Raw genomic sequence first — 17,373 nt, forward strand, 5'->3', positions numbered from 1 at the left:
CATACGTCTGTTACAACATGTATTGATTTATGGTTAGAAACAGGGGACACCTACTGCAGTTGAAACACATACATGCAGTTACATCAGATACAACTTTGACATGCCCTGCAGTTATAAGATACAACACATATATGCCCTGCAGTTACATCAGATACAACATTTACATGCCCTGCAGTTACATCAGATACAACATTTACATGCCCTGCAGGTATAACATACAACACATATATGCCCTGCAGTTACATCAGATACAATATTTACATGCCCTGCAGTTACGTCATATATGACACATCTATGCCCTGCAGTTATTAGATACAACACATATATGCCCTGCAGTTATAACAAATTCAACACATATATGCCCTGCATTTACATGAGATGCGACACATAAATGCCCTGCAGATACGTCAGATACAACTCATATATGCCCTGCAGATACATCAGATATGACACATATATGCCCTGCAGTTATAACACATTCAACACATATATGCCCTGCATTTACATCAGATACAACACATATGCTCTGCAGATACATCAGATACGACACATATATGTCCTGCATTTATAACAAATTCAACACATATATGCCCTGCATTTACATGAGATACAACACATATATGCCCTGCAGATACATCAGATATGACACATATATGCCCTGCAGTTATAACAAATTCAACACATATATGCCCTGCATTTACATGAGATACGACACATATATGCCCTGCAGATACATCAGATATGACACATATATGCCCTGCAGTTATAACAAATTCAACACATATATGCCCTGCATTTACATGAGATATGACACATATATGCCCTGCATTTTCATGAGATACGACACATATATGCCCTGCAGATACATCAGATATGACACATATATGCCCTGCAGTTATTAGATACAACACATATATGCCCTGCAGTTATAACAAATTCAACACATATATGCCCTGCATTTACATGAGATGCGACACAAATATGCCCTGCAGATACATCAGATATGACACATATATGCCCTGCAGATACATCAGATATGACACATATATGCCCTGCATTTACATGAGATACGACACATATATGCCCTGCAGATACATCATATATGACACATATATGTACTACAGTTATAACAAAGTCAACACATATATGCCCTGCATTTACATCAGATACGATCCATATATGCCCTGCAATTATAAGATACAGCACATGTATGCCGTGCAGTTATAACAAATTCAACACATATATGCCCTGCATTTACATGAGATACGACACATATATGCCCTGCAGATACATCATATATGACACATATATGTACTACAGTTATAACAAAGTCAACACATATATGCCCTGCATTTACATGAGATACGACACATATGTGCCATGCAGTTATAAGATACAACACATATATGCCCTGCAGTTATAACAAGTTCAGCACATATGCCCTGCATTTACATCAGATACGGCACATATATGCCCTGCAGTTATAAGATACAACACATATATGCCCTGCAGTTATAACAAATTCAACACATATGCCCTGCATTTACATCAGATACAACACATATATATGCCCTGCAGACACATCAGATATGACACATATATGCCCTGCAGTTATAACAAATTCAACACATATATGCCCTGCATTTTCATGAGATAAGACACATATGCCCTGCAGATGCATCAGATATGACACATATATGCCCTGCAGTTATAACAAATTCAACTCATATGCCCTGCATTTACATCAGATACAACACATATATGCCCTGCAGACACATCAGATATGACACATATATGCCCTGCAGTTATAACAAATTCAACACATATATGCCCTGCATTTTCATGAGATAAGACACATATGCCCTGCAGATGCATCAGATATGACACATATATGCCCTACAGTTATAACAAAGTCAACTCATATATGCCCTGCATTTATATCGGATACGACACATATATGCCGTGCAGTTATAAGATACGACACATTTATCATTTAACTAAAGCATTTATCCATGACATAAGCTTATGACATAAAAACATGTATGTCATACCCCAATGACATAAGTATGCAAATTAGATATGCAAATTAGATAACCGGAAGTGGGACTTTTTTCGCCGGTGCACGTGAGTAGGTGTTTACAAACAACATGGATACCTTTGATGTTGGAGACAATGTTTTAATAGATCAAAGGGGAAGTGCTACAGTGATATCCGTGTTGACAAATGGATATTACAGGTTACAGGTTGATGGTACTTTTTTTTCTCAGCGAAGGAATATGCCATAAAGGAGTTAAGAGGTTGTTTATTTTGGTTTACACGGCTATGGAAAACATGTATCACTACGCACGATCTATACGTAAGATTTCGACAAGTTGCTGATGTTATTGTTAATGCAATTATTCCTTAATAGGGAAGCAAAAATGATAAATAGAATTCATCACTCGTGTTTTTTAATATGGGAAATATCAACCTCGTCCCGTTAATCGGTATTTGCCTCGCCAAAGGCTCGGCAAATACCGATTAACTAAGACTCGGTTGATATTTCCCATATCAAAAAACACTCGTGATGAATCCTCTATATATGCCCTGCAGTTATAAGATACGACACATATATGCCCTGCAGTTATAAGATACAACAGATACAACAAGTACTGCAGTCACAACATATACAACATTAACACCATGTGTATTGGATGAGTTTGTTGTAGAGTTCAGTTGAAGATTATCTCCATCAAGTCCATGCCAACGATCAACAGAACTGTGTAATTCAGCTGTCTATGAATCGTTAAACGATGCAGTAAAACTACCAATGTTTTTCTGCAAAGTTATCATGTAATAGTACTCAGCCAAGGTTTGCCCTTGCTACTTGTGTACATTCTGACAAAGAAAACAAACAAGGCAGTTTTCAACTCCATACAATGGTTTAAGCAGATGACTAGGGTTGTGTAGCCAGCAACGACTCCACCATGAGTCCTGTGGCAGTGGATGATGTAATGGGCTCCATCACACTGCTTGCATGTCCAATCACCTGGGCTAACTCTGGTTAAGGTGAGATCTTCTTTTGGGGACTCTAATTAGCTGCAGAATGTTTTTTGTATGTCAGAGCCAACACAGGATGTTTCGGTAAGACTGTGTTTCCATGATGAGGATGAAGGAAGGGTGGGGATGTCCTTGAGCTCGGGTTGTATTTCTCTGCCATTGCTGCCATCAAACCCTGAACAACTCTCAAGTAATGGAGAGAGTTGGGTTGAATTGACATTTTGGTTTGGTTTCAGTTACCCGAGATGTTTTGCAAGATGTACTTTGACTTTCGGCATGAATATCCTGCAGTTAAAAAAAATACGCAGTTTTGTACTCTTCTCAATAACATATGAAGAAGTCGGTACACTTTAGCAAGGATTTTGGCTGGGGTTGTTCTCTCATTTGCAAGGTTATGATGATCAGAATATCAAACTGTGTTTTGAAAGACCATTTTCAGCCATTCGGCACTGTTTCCTTCCTTAATTTCAAACTAAGACTTTCATGTATGTTTGGAGACGTTATTTTTAACAAGTATGTTGCAGCAGAAACTATGGCAAGGCTGAAGTCAAGGTCAAGGCTTAAATGATATGTGCAGTTGATAAAAATCAAAGGGCATTATGAGAGAATGATTATTTATTATAGTAGGGTATGATGCTTCTGAATAGAGGGGATTTAGTGGACGTGTGGATTCATGCATATGTATCTCAGTTTGATGTTGGTAATATGTGCTGTGTGCTGATGTACAATTCTGAACTCAGTCTGATTGGTTTGAGGTTACAATTGGTTTGACACTTAGCAAGGGTACAACTGGTCTAGTCCGGACTGATGCCGATTTATGCTGCTAGCTCACTGAGATACCATGCCACAGTTTAGCATGAATATCCCACTCAGACACAGTATACTGACTCTGAGCCGACCATCCCTTGTTTTAGGCCCTTAATGCGGAGCGCCAGACAGGGTAACAACAAGTACCATTTTTAACGTCTTTTGGTATGACGTGGCTGGGTATCGAACCCCAGACCTTCCGCTCTACGGGCAGACGCTCTACCACTAGACCACAGAGGCAGTGGCAGGTACAACTGATACTACACATATTACCATGTGTATCGGAATACATTGTTTGTTTATATTCTACCTATATGATGGCGGTCTAAACATAATAAAATCTGGACCAGACAGTCCAGTGATTGACATCACGAGCATCAATTGGGATACGATGACATGCTTCAACCAAGTCAGCGGGCATGACCATCCGATCCCATTAGTCACCTGTTACGACAAGCATAGTTGTCTTTTATGGCAAGCATGGGTTGCTGAAGACCTTTGCTGGTCAGGAATACATGAAAGTATGGAAAAACTTGGCACGTAAATCAAAAAACATTTCTATTATTAACTAAGTGGTAAGGATGAAACAAAATAGAACCAACTGTTCTACTTCCTACTTTTCTGTCATTTTATTTAAGGTGTGATTGACAAAAATGGATATGAATATCTAATAATGAATCTTTGGTTTGTTATTGGATGTATTTGTTTATGAAAATGTCTGTGTTTTAGATAATATTTTGTGTGTACTAGTTCATCTGCAGCATTTTTATTACAGGATTATGATTCATAAACCAGTTGAGCACAAACCCACATGCTTCCTTGTTTGATTATTGGTGTAATGAGTTTGAACGTTTCCAATTGATATATTTCTCTGTATGTTTTTCAGGACAAACGATACCATATTGTGGAAGAAATTTACCGCAACGAAAAAGAATATGTAGAGGCCCTCAAGACACTCAAAGATGTAAGTACTTCAGTGTTATGTATTGTATTTCTCCGCACTTGTCATCATCACAATAACCCAACAAAGCGCCCACAGCTGAGTCATTGCACATGTCTCTTGCTATACTTGGGGCAGTCACCAGTTGCCTATGGTGCCACACTTGTCATCATTACAATAACCCAACAAAGCACCCACAGCTCAGACATTGCACATGTCTCTTGCTGTACTGGGGGCAGTCACCAGTTGCCTATGGTGCCACACTTGTCATCATTACAATAACCCAACAAAGCACCCACAGCTCAGACATTGCACATGTCTCTTGCTGTACTGGGGGCAGTCACCAGTTGCCTATGGCGCCGCACTTGTCATCATTACAATAACCCAACAAAGCACCCACAGCTCAGACATTGCACATGTCTCTTGCTGTACTGGGGGCAGTCACAAGTTGCCTATGGCGCCAGGGTGTGAGTTGAGTCATCAGCATTCTCAGTTTGGCCAGGAACCTAATGATGGTCATTGGTTTCTTCCGATAGTCACCCAGATTATATGTCTGCGTTTGTCGGCACCATATCGATAACTTGTAGTTATTGTTCAGGTTCTAAGGAAACTGCTTGGCACTTCAGATTATAGTAAGGTAACACCTATCTGGCAGGAACTTCAAAGTTGGCTTCAAGATTGAATTGAATTAAGATTTAATTTTTCCAGGCAGCAAGTTCTTCTTGGTCTTTGTCACAGAAATAATGATCCAATAAATGTACTTCAAATTCTTTTTAATTGTGTCATAACTCAAGCATACATCCACTAAACTTATACAAATTTTCTAGTTCTTGCAACAGGAACGTTACAAATACTATGTCCTTGTTACAGACTGTTCAGCCATCTTATGTTCCAGAATTAACTACTTTTATGAATTTTCAGCTTGTCTCCTACACGAGGAGAGATATGACAGAGTACCTGTTACAAATTACATCACTAGGAGCAGCTTGTCTCCTACACGAGGAGAGATATGACAGGGTACCTGTTACAAATTATGTCGCTAAAAGCAACTTGTCTCCTACAAATCCTTACTGTTACAAATTACATCACTGGGATCAGCTTGTCTCCTACTAGGGGAGGCAGTTGATTCTGAATGTAAAACTATACAGTCACCCCGTCCCGCTCAACAGACGCGAAACATTCTAAAAAGTTAAAATTCTTGAAGCACCTCACACCAAACCCCATCCTTCAATCTTCTTCACCTGTGTGTAAGACCCTACAGCAGTCTTTGCGAAAAACGTTTGAGACATACCAGCCTGAACATGGCTCTTAGCATCATTTTCAGTAGATTTTAGTGTTATGTCGGCTATTATTGACTGAGCTTACTAGACCGAACAGACTTTTACTGGACTCGGCCTTCGGACTAGTGGCTAAAGTCTTCCCAAAATAATGTGAAACCATTTAACGTTCCACTCCGCTCCCATTATAATTGTGGCACCCTCAAACAAACTTTCAGTTTCTTGAAAGCTCCCTTTTTATACCTCATTCATGTGTGAAACACACAGTGACACAATGAATGCACCCATTCTAAACCTCCTCAACAATGTGAAACACACAGTGACACAATGAATGCACCCATTCTAAACCTCCTCAACAATGTGAAACACACAGTGACACAATGAATGCACCCATTCTAAACCTCCTCAACAATGTGAAACACACAGTGACACAATGAATGCACCCATTCTAAACCTCCTCAACAATGTGAAACACACAGTGACACAATGAATGCACCCATTCTAAACCTCCTCAACAATGTGAAACACACAGTGACACAATAAATGCACCCATTCTAAACCTCCTCAACAATGTGAAACACACAGTGACACAATGAATGCACCCATTCTAAACCTCCTCAACAATGTGAAACACACAGTGACACAATGAATGCACCCATTCTAAACCTCCTCAACAATGTGAAACACACAGTGACACAATGAATGCACCCATTCTAAACCTCCTCAACAATGTGAAACACACAGTGACACAATGAATGCACCCATTCTAAACCTCCTCAACAATGTGAAACACACAGTGACACAATGAATGCACCCATTCTAAACCTCCTCAACAATGTGAAACACACAGTGACACAATGAATGCACCCATTCTAAACCTCCTCAACAATGTGAAACACACAGTGACACAATGAATGCACCCATTCTAAACCTCCTCAACAATGTGAAACACACAGTGACACAATGAATGCACCCATTTTAAACCTCCTCAACAGTGTGAAACACACAGGAAGACAATGAAAATCCTCCAGTTTATAATTCCTCAACAGTCTGAAACACCAAGTAAGGCAATGAAAACCCCCCAGATTAAACTTCCTCAACAGTGTGAAACTCGAAGTAAGACAATGAAAACCCCTCAACAGTGTGAAACACACAGTAAGACAATGAAAACCCCCCATTTTAAACCTCCTCAACAGTGTGAAACACACAGTAAGACAATGAAAAAAACCCAGTTTAAACCTCCTCAACAGTGTGAAACACACAGTAAGACAATGAAAACCCCCCATTTTAAACCTCCTTAACAGTGTGAAACACACAGTAAGACAATGAAAACCCCCCAATTTAAACCTCCTCAACAGTGTGAAACACACAGTAAGACAATGAAAATCCCCCAGTTTAAACCTCCTCAACAGTGTGAAACACACAGTAAGACAATGAAAAAACCCCAGTTTAAACCTCCTCAACAGTGTGAAACACACAGTAAGACAATGAAACCCCCCCAGTTTAAACCTCCTCAACAGTGTGAAACACACAGTAAGACGATGAAAACCCTTTTTTTAACCTCCTCAACAGTGTGAAACACACAGTAAGACAATGAAAACCCCCCAGTTTAAACCTCCTCAACAGTGTGAAACACCCAGTAAGACGATGAAAACCCTTTTTTTAACCTCCTCAACAGTGTGAAACACACAGTAAGACAATGAAAATCCCCCAGTTTAAACCTCCGCAACAGTGTGAAACACACAGTAAGACAATGAAAAAAACCCAGTTTAAACCTCCTCAACAGTGTGAAACACACAGTAAGACAATGAAACCCCCCCAGTTTAAACCTCCTCAACAGTGTGAAACACACAGTAAGACGATGAAAACCCTTTTTTTAACCTCCTCAACAGTGTGAAACACACAGTAAGACAATGAAAACCCCCCAGTTTAAACCTCCTCAACAGTGTGAAACACCCAGTAAGACAATGAAAACCCTTTTTTTAACCTCCTCAGCAGTGTGAAACACACAGTAAGACAATGAAAACCCTTTTTTTAACCTCCTCAATAGTGTGAAACCCTCCTGAAGATCCCCAAACCCCCAGCGGGAAGGCCATGACAGTGCACCTATACTTATTTTTGTGGCAACTTGCAACAATTTAAGAAAGCAAACTATAGAAGGTTATGGTAGCTGCCTGTATACAGCTTGGGCCTCCCAACGGTGCTCGGATCAGGTCTGTATTGCCAAGGAAACCCTAGATAAGTCAGTCCCTGCTCGCCAAGTGCACTTTCTGTGGATGTGCTATAAAACCTGCGTTTCTCATACATTCACCGGCATTAACATGCCGCAGGCAATGCAGTCATATATTCTGTTTCAAGGCTTATGTTTGTTTTGATTTTTTACATTCAAGTTGGCATTACTTTTTAAGTTGCATGTATGGCTGGAATTTGAAGTGGGTTAACACGTGATTCTGACAAAATTGTTTTGTCCGACTTTTGAAGCAGAGTCGGGTTGAAGAGGTGAGAGGATGTCTCAGGGATAACAAAACTTTATCATATTTCATTTGAGTGTGGTTCGTCTGTCTTCCAGACCCAAGTGAATAAATTAAAAATACAACTCAAGTCTAGAATGATTTAGCCAGTCTAGATTGATTAGCATTGTTCTGGGCTCCATTTGGATTTTATTTTGTAGATACATATTTATGTATCTGATAACTGTATTTCTGGGAATACATGTTAGTCTGAGTGTGGGGATTATTAGGGAGTGTGTCCAGTAGCATGGTCAGTGTGTAGATACATTTGCACAGTTGGAAACATTTCATGATTCTTGAAGCTCCTGTAATCATTCAGGGTCAAGAATGGTATCCAGTATCTACTTCTTGTAGTGGGAACCTTACAGAATGAGGTAGGGGACTGCAGATAGTACTAAGATTTGTATATTGATACAACCATAACGGCCAAACGGACAGTAAGACATACATACATCAACTATTGTCTGTGTTGATTTCAAGGTACAAGATCACCTATCCAAGATTTTTCTATTTGTTCTATTTGATGCTTGACCCAAATCCCCAAATGTAGCACTTACCATGGTGTATTGTAAGAAAAGGAAACCCCAACATGGTTATTGTCTAAAAATAGATTCATCTGAATTATTGTGAGGAGAATCTGTTTCTACATACCACCCATGTAGAACCAGGGACATATGAAAACTGGTTCCTTTGGAACATGACCTAATCATTGATTAAGCTTTCTGTAGGATTAAGCGATATTGCTGTACAGAGCTTTGTTTGTCATAGGAAGATACTATGACATCATGACATCAGTTAATGAGGGCATGTGTCATTAACAGTAAGATTTATGTCTGACCTCTAAAAACCTGCATAGGCCAGAAGATGTTATGTACATGTATTATCATGCCCAGGTGGTGTTTACTGGCTGGTTGGTTGGTTGGTTGGTTCATTGTTTAACGCCGCACTCAGCAATATTCCAGCTATATGACTACAGTCTGTAAATAATCAAGTCTGGACCAGACAATCCTGTGATTGACATCATGAGCATCGATCCACGCAATTGGGATATGATGACATGCATCAACCAAGTCAGCCAGCCTGACCAACCAATCTTGTTAGTGGCCTTTTACGGCAAGCATTGGTCGCTGAAGACCTATTCTAACCCGGGTGTGGTGGTGTTTAGGTCTGACCAATTCACTCACTGGCTTGAGAGGTTCTGCTGAGCTGTTCAACCAGTATTTTTTTTCTTTTTCGACTAAGCATGAGCCAATTAAGTCTTTATTTCCTTAACCATGAAAGCAGCTTCCAACCTGTAATACTCACCTCTTTAAAAGTAACAGTTGCTGCTCGAGGCTTGTACTGTCTTTGGAAAAGAAATAATAATGGTAGCAGAGAGCAGAACACAAGCTAGGTTGTGTCCAAGAGCTATAGTTCCTGGTTCTTAGATAATCAATAACTACATGCTGCCCTGATCTTGGACCCTGCTCAGGGCAGTAGGGTAGCCTTATTGTCATGGTAATTGCTTGTCATGCCAAAGGCCTGGGTTTGATTTCTGACAATGGTACAGCGTGTCCATTCTGGTTGTCTTCATGTTACTACAGTAATGCTGAACATGATTAAAACAGCGTAAGATGGTATAGACTCACTCATTCAAAGTTTGAAATGCTAAATACTCCATATTGATCAAAATACATGATCTCTATGTTCTAAAAGTTGTTTTGTGAGTGTTTTATGTTCTGTTTGTTTGTTGTTTTAAGCCGCACTCGGCAATATTCCAGCTATATGATGGGGGTCTGTAAATAATCGAGTCTGGACCAGACAATCTAGTGATTGACATCATGAGCATTGATCCACTGTTTTGTGAATATAGTATACTGTCATATGCAGTGTAAACAGTTGCATTTAGAATTGTTTCCAAGTATAACACTATCATACAGTGCACTGAACTAATGTGGGCTGGGTGAAATATTAAACTGAGGTTTTTCTTTTCGACCTTATGATTTACTCCTTTGAGAACAAAATACTCATGGATGATTAAATCATCAACTGAACATGGATAAGTGGTATATTTTCTTAGTTTTCTTTCAATGATATGATAGATGTTTACAACTTGTACTAAAAAATGGATTGGGGAATATTGTTGACACATATTTTGGTTTCAATTTAGTTCGATTAGCAACATAGACATGTTGCTTATCAAGTTAGGAGTGGGTTGGGATGGGTTGGCACTTTTGATCATGGGTTCGATCCTGGTTTGCCCTGATTGTTTCTAGGTTAATCGGGGCGGTGGGGTATCCTAGTGGTTAATGTCATGTTGAAGGCCCAGGTTTGATTACCCACATGGGTACATTGGTGAAGCCCATTTTCCGGTGTCCCCTGACGTGATATTGCTGGAATATTGCTAAAAGCGGTGTAAAACCATACTCACTCACTCCAGGTTTATCAGCACCATACCAATGCTCATTGGTGTGACCAAAGTATTTAAATATCCAAGGCCTGCATCACTTCAGGCTTTCCTCCCACATCAATCTGCCATGCCATGATACGATTGAAATAATGTTCAAAGCAGTGTTAAACCCAACTCACTCACTCAAGTGAAACTTCAACATTTCTCCTGTAAGTTTACTGGAGTTGTGGAGCAAGTAAACATGATTGGTCAGACATTGTGGCAGCACTCCTGCAGAACACTGGAACAGACTATAGCCCAGATATGTAGATGTTCCCGATGGAGGAGCCATCATGGTAGAGGAATGGCACATACAGCTATCTGTCTGTGGGCAGGCGCTGCCTCCCTCCACAGCTGCCAGCTGGTCAAACCTATAACCGCAGCTGTTCCACTGACCCACTTAGCAAATCTTTAAACTCCTTTTTCAACATTACCTCTGTTTGCCTGTCTTTAGATGGCAAGCTGGTGGTGGACTGAAGGTATGGCCCTGCAAACACTGGGATGTTAAGCTTTGACTGGCACTTAACACAATTACAAATGACACCTTTAGTTAAATCTGGAGGATAACTTCCTAATAGGTTCCTTTCATTATTCTCAGAATATGTATGTAAGGATCAGCAAAATGTGTTTTGTGATTTTTTTTGTTTTAAAGTAAATAAACATATGTCCTCTTTGTAATTGGAGTACCTTTGTCCAAGTATGTGTAATTTAACTGACAGTCACTTCTCATCATTGGAGGATAGGTCTGAAAAGATTATTGCTTTTGTGGCAAACAAACATCCTTTGGCAAATTGTGTGTGGATTTGTACATTTGTGGAATGGAGTGAGTGAGAGTGACGTTTTACGCCGCTTTGAGCAATATTCCGGCAATATCATGGTGGGGGACACCAGAGATGGGCTTCACACATTGTACTCATGTCGGGAGGCGAACCCAGGTCTTCGGCGTGACGAGCGAACGCTATAACCGTGAGGCTATGCGACCATCCCTTGTGGAATGGAAGAGTGTGGATGTGTACCTTGGTGGAATGGAAGAGAAGGGGTGTATAATTGTGCATTTAGTGCCCCTTTCAACAAGCATACGTTCCTGGGGAACTCTTGTTAGCCAGAATCCCCACATTTGTATTCTAAAGAATAATTTTGATAGAGAAAATATTTCATTTCAACTTACATCCTGGATTTTGTTTCTTAGCACAACTCATAAACCATTCAATAAGTTTTCAACAAAACTTGGCAGATATATCACACAGATCCTGAAGAGGTGCCTTTTGCTATTTAGTGATTTTTGGTTGTTTTGATTTTGCCATTTCCATGGAAACAATTTGGACTAAGCCTCAAAAGGGTGGGGCTAGGTGCTGTTTCAGGAGCACAACTTGAAAACTGTGAAAGACTTTTCATCCAAACCTAGTATATGTATTAATCAAGAGCTGAAGTGGTGCTTTTTGCTATTTAGGAATTTAAAAAATACAAATTTTTCCTGTTTCCAAGGCAACAAATTTAACTTTGACTCTGTTCATAGTGGTGTTATTTCTGTGTCTTATCCTGTGACCAAAGATGAGTATTGTGACAGAGTTTTGTTCCTGCTGCATCAGTGTGCACCATATGTACAGTAAATGTATTCCTCTATCACCGTATTAACGCATGCCAACACAGGCTTTGATACATGACATTACTGGACCAGAGACATATTGTTCAGTTTGTTGTTAACTATATCACACAAGTTTTGGGACCCGTGAAGATCTGGGGAAGAAGAGATCTTCAGCAACCCATGCTTGCCATAAAAGGCGACTATACTTGTCGTAACAGGTGACTAATGTGTTCGGATGGTCAGGCTCGCTGACTTGGTTGATGCATGTAATCGTATCACAATTGGGTAGATTGATGGTCATTATGTGAATCACTGGATTGGCTGGACCAGACTCAATTATTTATAGACTGCTGTCATGTAGCAGGAATATTGCTGAGTGTGGCGAAAAAAACAACTTCACTCTGGGCTTGGTACTGAAGTCACATGACAATGGACAAAGTTTTTATATGATTGACATTCTCTAATCCGGATTAACTTTTCACCCATCTCACTTGCATGTCCAGTAAGCTGTTCTCATCAGTGAACAATGTGAGTACAACATAGACTGATGACTTCTCTGGAATCAGATTTCTGTCTTATCCAGACTGCTGTCTGAACACAACGTAAATCCCATCCACATGCAGGTCTGGTTTAGACAGACTCCACTGTAGTCCAGAGCTCCAGATAAGCTGCGTGTCTGTGTAAAATTCGCTTCAGCAATGCAGAAATATGCAGTAAATTAAAATCCAAGCGTATCAAATAAGCAACGAACATTACAGATACACTAAAAAAATAAAACTTGTGCGTATCATCAAAATATTGTGAAGTAACCCTGCGTATTCGATTAGCAAATCAGCAACTTATTTTGAAATTATAAACGGGCATCCGTCAACCTTGCCAAACTCCCAATATGACCGTTACATCCTGATCATTTGCCATCACACCTTCTTGTGGAAGTATCGTGGTATTTTTGAGTCCTAAAAAGTTCTGGAACCCACACGACACCAGTTTGCAGGGACTAGATGAATAGTGTTTTTAAATATTTAACTTAAATACCCACATGTGTAAAAACAAGTGGGTAACAGAAATTAGAATACCCAGATAGAATTACTGATACCCAATGATTTTAAAATGCATTGGTAAAATACCCACAACACCAAAAGCTTATCTGGAGCTCTGGTAGTCCTCCAGTTAATGCTTAGGGAGAGAAGTAGGTTACATTTTTTGTGTTACAAATACATGTCGAACACCAAGTTACTTAAATTATATGGGTTGAGTGAGTGAGTTTTATATTTTATGCTGCTTTTAGCAATATTCCAGCAATATCTTGGCTTGGGACACCAGAAATGGGCTTCACACATTGTACCCATGTCAGGAATTGAACCCGGGTCTTCAGCGTGACAAGCGAATGCATTAACCACTAGGCTACCAACCGCCCCTATATGGATTGAGAGATGTTTGGCACTTTAAAACTCCCTCAAAACACCATTTTATACCACAGTGTTCATAACATCAGTCAACAAATATATTAAATGAATACTAGCTCACCATACAAAATGGCAAACATATACCACTCAAAAGAAGAAAAATACATCCATTTTTATCAGGTCACTATAGTTAATCTGTCATGAAAAGACATTACTACAGTCATATGAAATAAATGGATGTTCTTTAACTTCTTTTGAGTGGTATATTTCAGGTTCTTGGTCCCAACATTGGAGACTACTCTGAAATGTGAAACAAGTATGTGTATTCAGTGTTCCCATTTACCGATAATTACCAGTTTTTTACGGGTAAAATTAGGCTTGGACCGGTCATTCTTGTGACTGCCTGTCCCTGTAGACCAACAAATAAAGTACCTTATAACTGTTTGTTGTTGAACCAAACATTGGCAATATTCATATAAGTATATATTTCAAATGAAGTCAAGTTGTCTTCTACCATCAGGTTTCCCCTTGTCTATTTTTAGTGCAAGGAAATAACATTTTGATTTGCTTTGAGGTTAAATACTGTAAATCTTGAAATTAACGCGAACGTGAAATTAAATGTGAAAAATGCGAGTGGTCTTTGCTCGCATTTTTAAACATCACATTTATATCAACAATAAGACATCATGATCATGAAAGTGACAGTGGGAATGTGATTTCTAATCATGCAGCCTCGAAAACGGGGTATTCCGAACGATAGTTACGGGCTTAACGACTGAATCTATACAATCTAGACCATATATTAGCCATTCTAGAACGTTCTCTTGTTCAGGTGTCAAATTTTTAAGCGAGAATTTGTCAAAATATGTTTTGAAGCGTAGTCGCCAATTTGAAATTAGTGCTGTAAATCACGAGAAAGCTGCCTCCTGATTGGCTAATGTCGACTTCTTGTCAGTAATTCCATTGGTCGGTCAGAGTTTGCGAAAGATCAGTCTGACGTGACCCGTAATGGGATGTCCTCAGATCTTTGTTTAGCAGCAGCGAGAAGATCTGATTTTAATGAGATTGCATTTCTGGTGACTATTTCTACTGTCTAGTATCATGGTTTATGCATTGGGGAAATGGTTTGTGTATTGGTTACCATAAGGGATTATAACTGAGGATTAGACATGTTAGAGTTGGGTGTACGGTCTGTACCTTGACTGCTTTGGTGCTTTGGATTAGGGCTAAGCTTTCTTGACATGTTAGTGGAGGAGGGGGGTTAATGACTGATCTTGGCAGTAATGAATATCAAGGACTTCTGATTTATGTAACAATTTTAGTGTTTGGAATGTGTGGTGATATATTCATAATGGAATGTAAGTAGCACCATGACAGTTGTACAAATGTATTTATGTTGACTACCAAAGCAAGGACCTGTGAAGATTCGGGGTAGAATAGGTCTTCAGCAACCCATGCTTGCCGTAAAAGGCGACTATGCTTGTTGTACATGTAGGAGGGGACTAACAGGATTGGTGGGTCAGACTGGCAGACTTGGTTGATGCATGTCATCGTATTCCAATTGTGTGGATCGATGCTCATGATGTGAATCACTGGATTGTCTAGTCCAGACTCGATTATTTACAGACCGCCGTCATATAGGTGGAATATTTCTGAGTGCAGCGTTAAACAACAATCAAACAAACAAAACCAGAACCAAAGCAGGGGTAAATAGTGAATGTGTTGATACTACATGGAGTAAGAATTACTGTTGAGTTGATATTGTAGCATCGCATGAGAGATGATTGTTGTTTAATGCTGTACTCGGATATATTCCAGATATTTGACGGAAGCCTGTAAATAATCAATTCTTGACCAGACAAACAAGTGATTGATATTATGAACAATGATCCAAGCTGCTGCAGAGATAGAAATTGGCACTGGTCCTATAGTCCTTGCCAAACTGCCCAATAGTTAGGGTATCATAAGGAACAGTAGAAATTTGCTATTTTAAGGGTTTTTTCTACATGTTGTCATTGTAAAGGATTGGTGGACTAAAAATGTTAGTTTCTAGCACTGTGCTGTAAATGTTTGAAGGGCTGATGTTATTATTGGAAAGAGGTTAGACCTATACATGATATATGTTTCATTAAGATTCGCAAAATCTGAAGTATAGGTGACATATTCCCTGAATCATATTCTACTACAATTGTCTGAAGAACAAAAAAGATGTGAGGAATGTGTTAATGAAATTCAAAGACTTCATTCTGATGTAGCTGATCAAAATACATGTAATCATGACAGCTTACAACATTTGGACTTCTGAAGTCTCAGATTTTCATCAGGCAGCTAATTATACACAGATGAGAAGTCCTTGTTTGATAGTCTCCTGGTCACTCCATAGCCATAGTACAGTCGTGCCTCGTTTATACGGACACTTGCGTCATTTCACAATTCGTCCGTATAAACGAATTTCCGTATAACTGAAACCAGCTTCTTACTGGAAGAGTTACTTCCCTTCAATTATGCAACTCATGACAGATGACAGAACAAACAGATATGTACATCCACTCAATCTTTATTCATACACGTTTCAAAAAGTCTGTCATGGAAGTTTGAACTTGACCACATTTTGAGGTTTGAATTTTAAACAATAATTCCAAATTGTCCAGATCACCTGTGTTCTCTGTGTTCAATAAACAAGCTCGTCTCAAACGTAACTCAGTGTCACTTGGTTAATTGACTTCTCACGAATCAAAGGATTACCACCAGCGGAAGGATTACCTCCAGCGGAAGTGTATTGTCCGGATAAGTGAGACAATTATGTGTGCATTTCAGTGTTTTGTGTATGAAAATGACCGTCCGGTTCCGGAAACTGAATTTCCGGATATACGGGTTAATTTATATAGTAATTATTTCGTTTTGAATGAAAATCGTCCGGGAACTGAGGTTTCCGGATATCTGAAGTCCATATAAGCGGGGCACGACTGTAATCCATTTCACCATAAAAGGATTCTACTAATCTGCTTTTATGTCTCTGCACGACTCAAACAGTCATGTAAGGGCATATTCTAATGATAGTCGAAGTCAAACTATCGCTTATATATAGCACTGGAGCCGTATCAAATGACAATTGAACAAGTCAATTAATTCCCATCTTTATGACAACTCGGTTATTACTTGCGGCAATGTGAGTAGCGCAGAAATGTTCTTTTACCCTGATGCCTCAGACTGTTCACTGTAACCTGATGTCATACACCTTTGTAATGTCAACAAAATGGAACAGCGCCATAGTTTTGAAACTGAGGTAATCCTGTAAGTTTTTATTATTTTGCTCATGGCATGTCATGTTGAGTTAGAGATGACCGCTGCTATATAAGCGCATTAATCCTGAACATCACG

At 39.4% G+C, this 17,373-nt stretch overlaps 1 protein-coding gene across 4 annotated transcripts in view; it reads left to right on the forward strand.

The window, feature by feature from the left end:
- The window catches only part of LOC139450693 (rho guanine nucleotide exchange factor 17-like), a 114,305-nt gene that overhangs the window by 58,390 nt on the left and 38,542 nt on the right, over positions 1 to 17,373 (forward strand). For all 4 annotated transcript variants that reach the window (XM_071232495.1, XM_071232498.1, XM_071232496.1 and 1 more), the window contains exon 3: positions 4,733 to 4,810. In XM_071232495.1, the coding sequence (XP_071088596.1) occupies positions 4,733 to 4,810 (78 nt within the window). The remainder of the gene's footprint in view (positions 1 to 4,732; positions 4,811 to 17,373) is intronic.

The sequence above is a fragment of the Haliotis cracherodii genome, unplaced genomic scaffold, assembly GCF_022045235.1.
Source record: "Haliotis cracherodii isolate W230 unplaced genomic scaffold, xgHalCrac1.p SCAF_8, whole genome shotgun sequence".
Classification (NCBI taxonomy): domain Eukaryota; kingdom Metazoa; phylum Mollusca; class Gastropoda; order Lepetellida; family Haliotidae; genus Haliotis; species Haliotis cracherodii.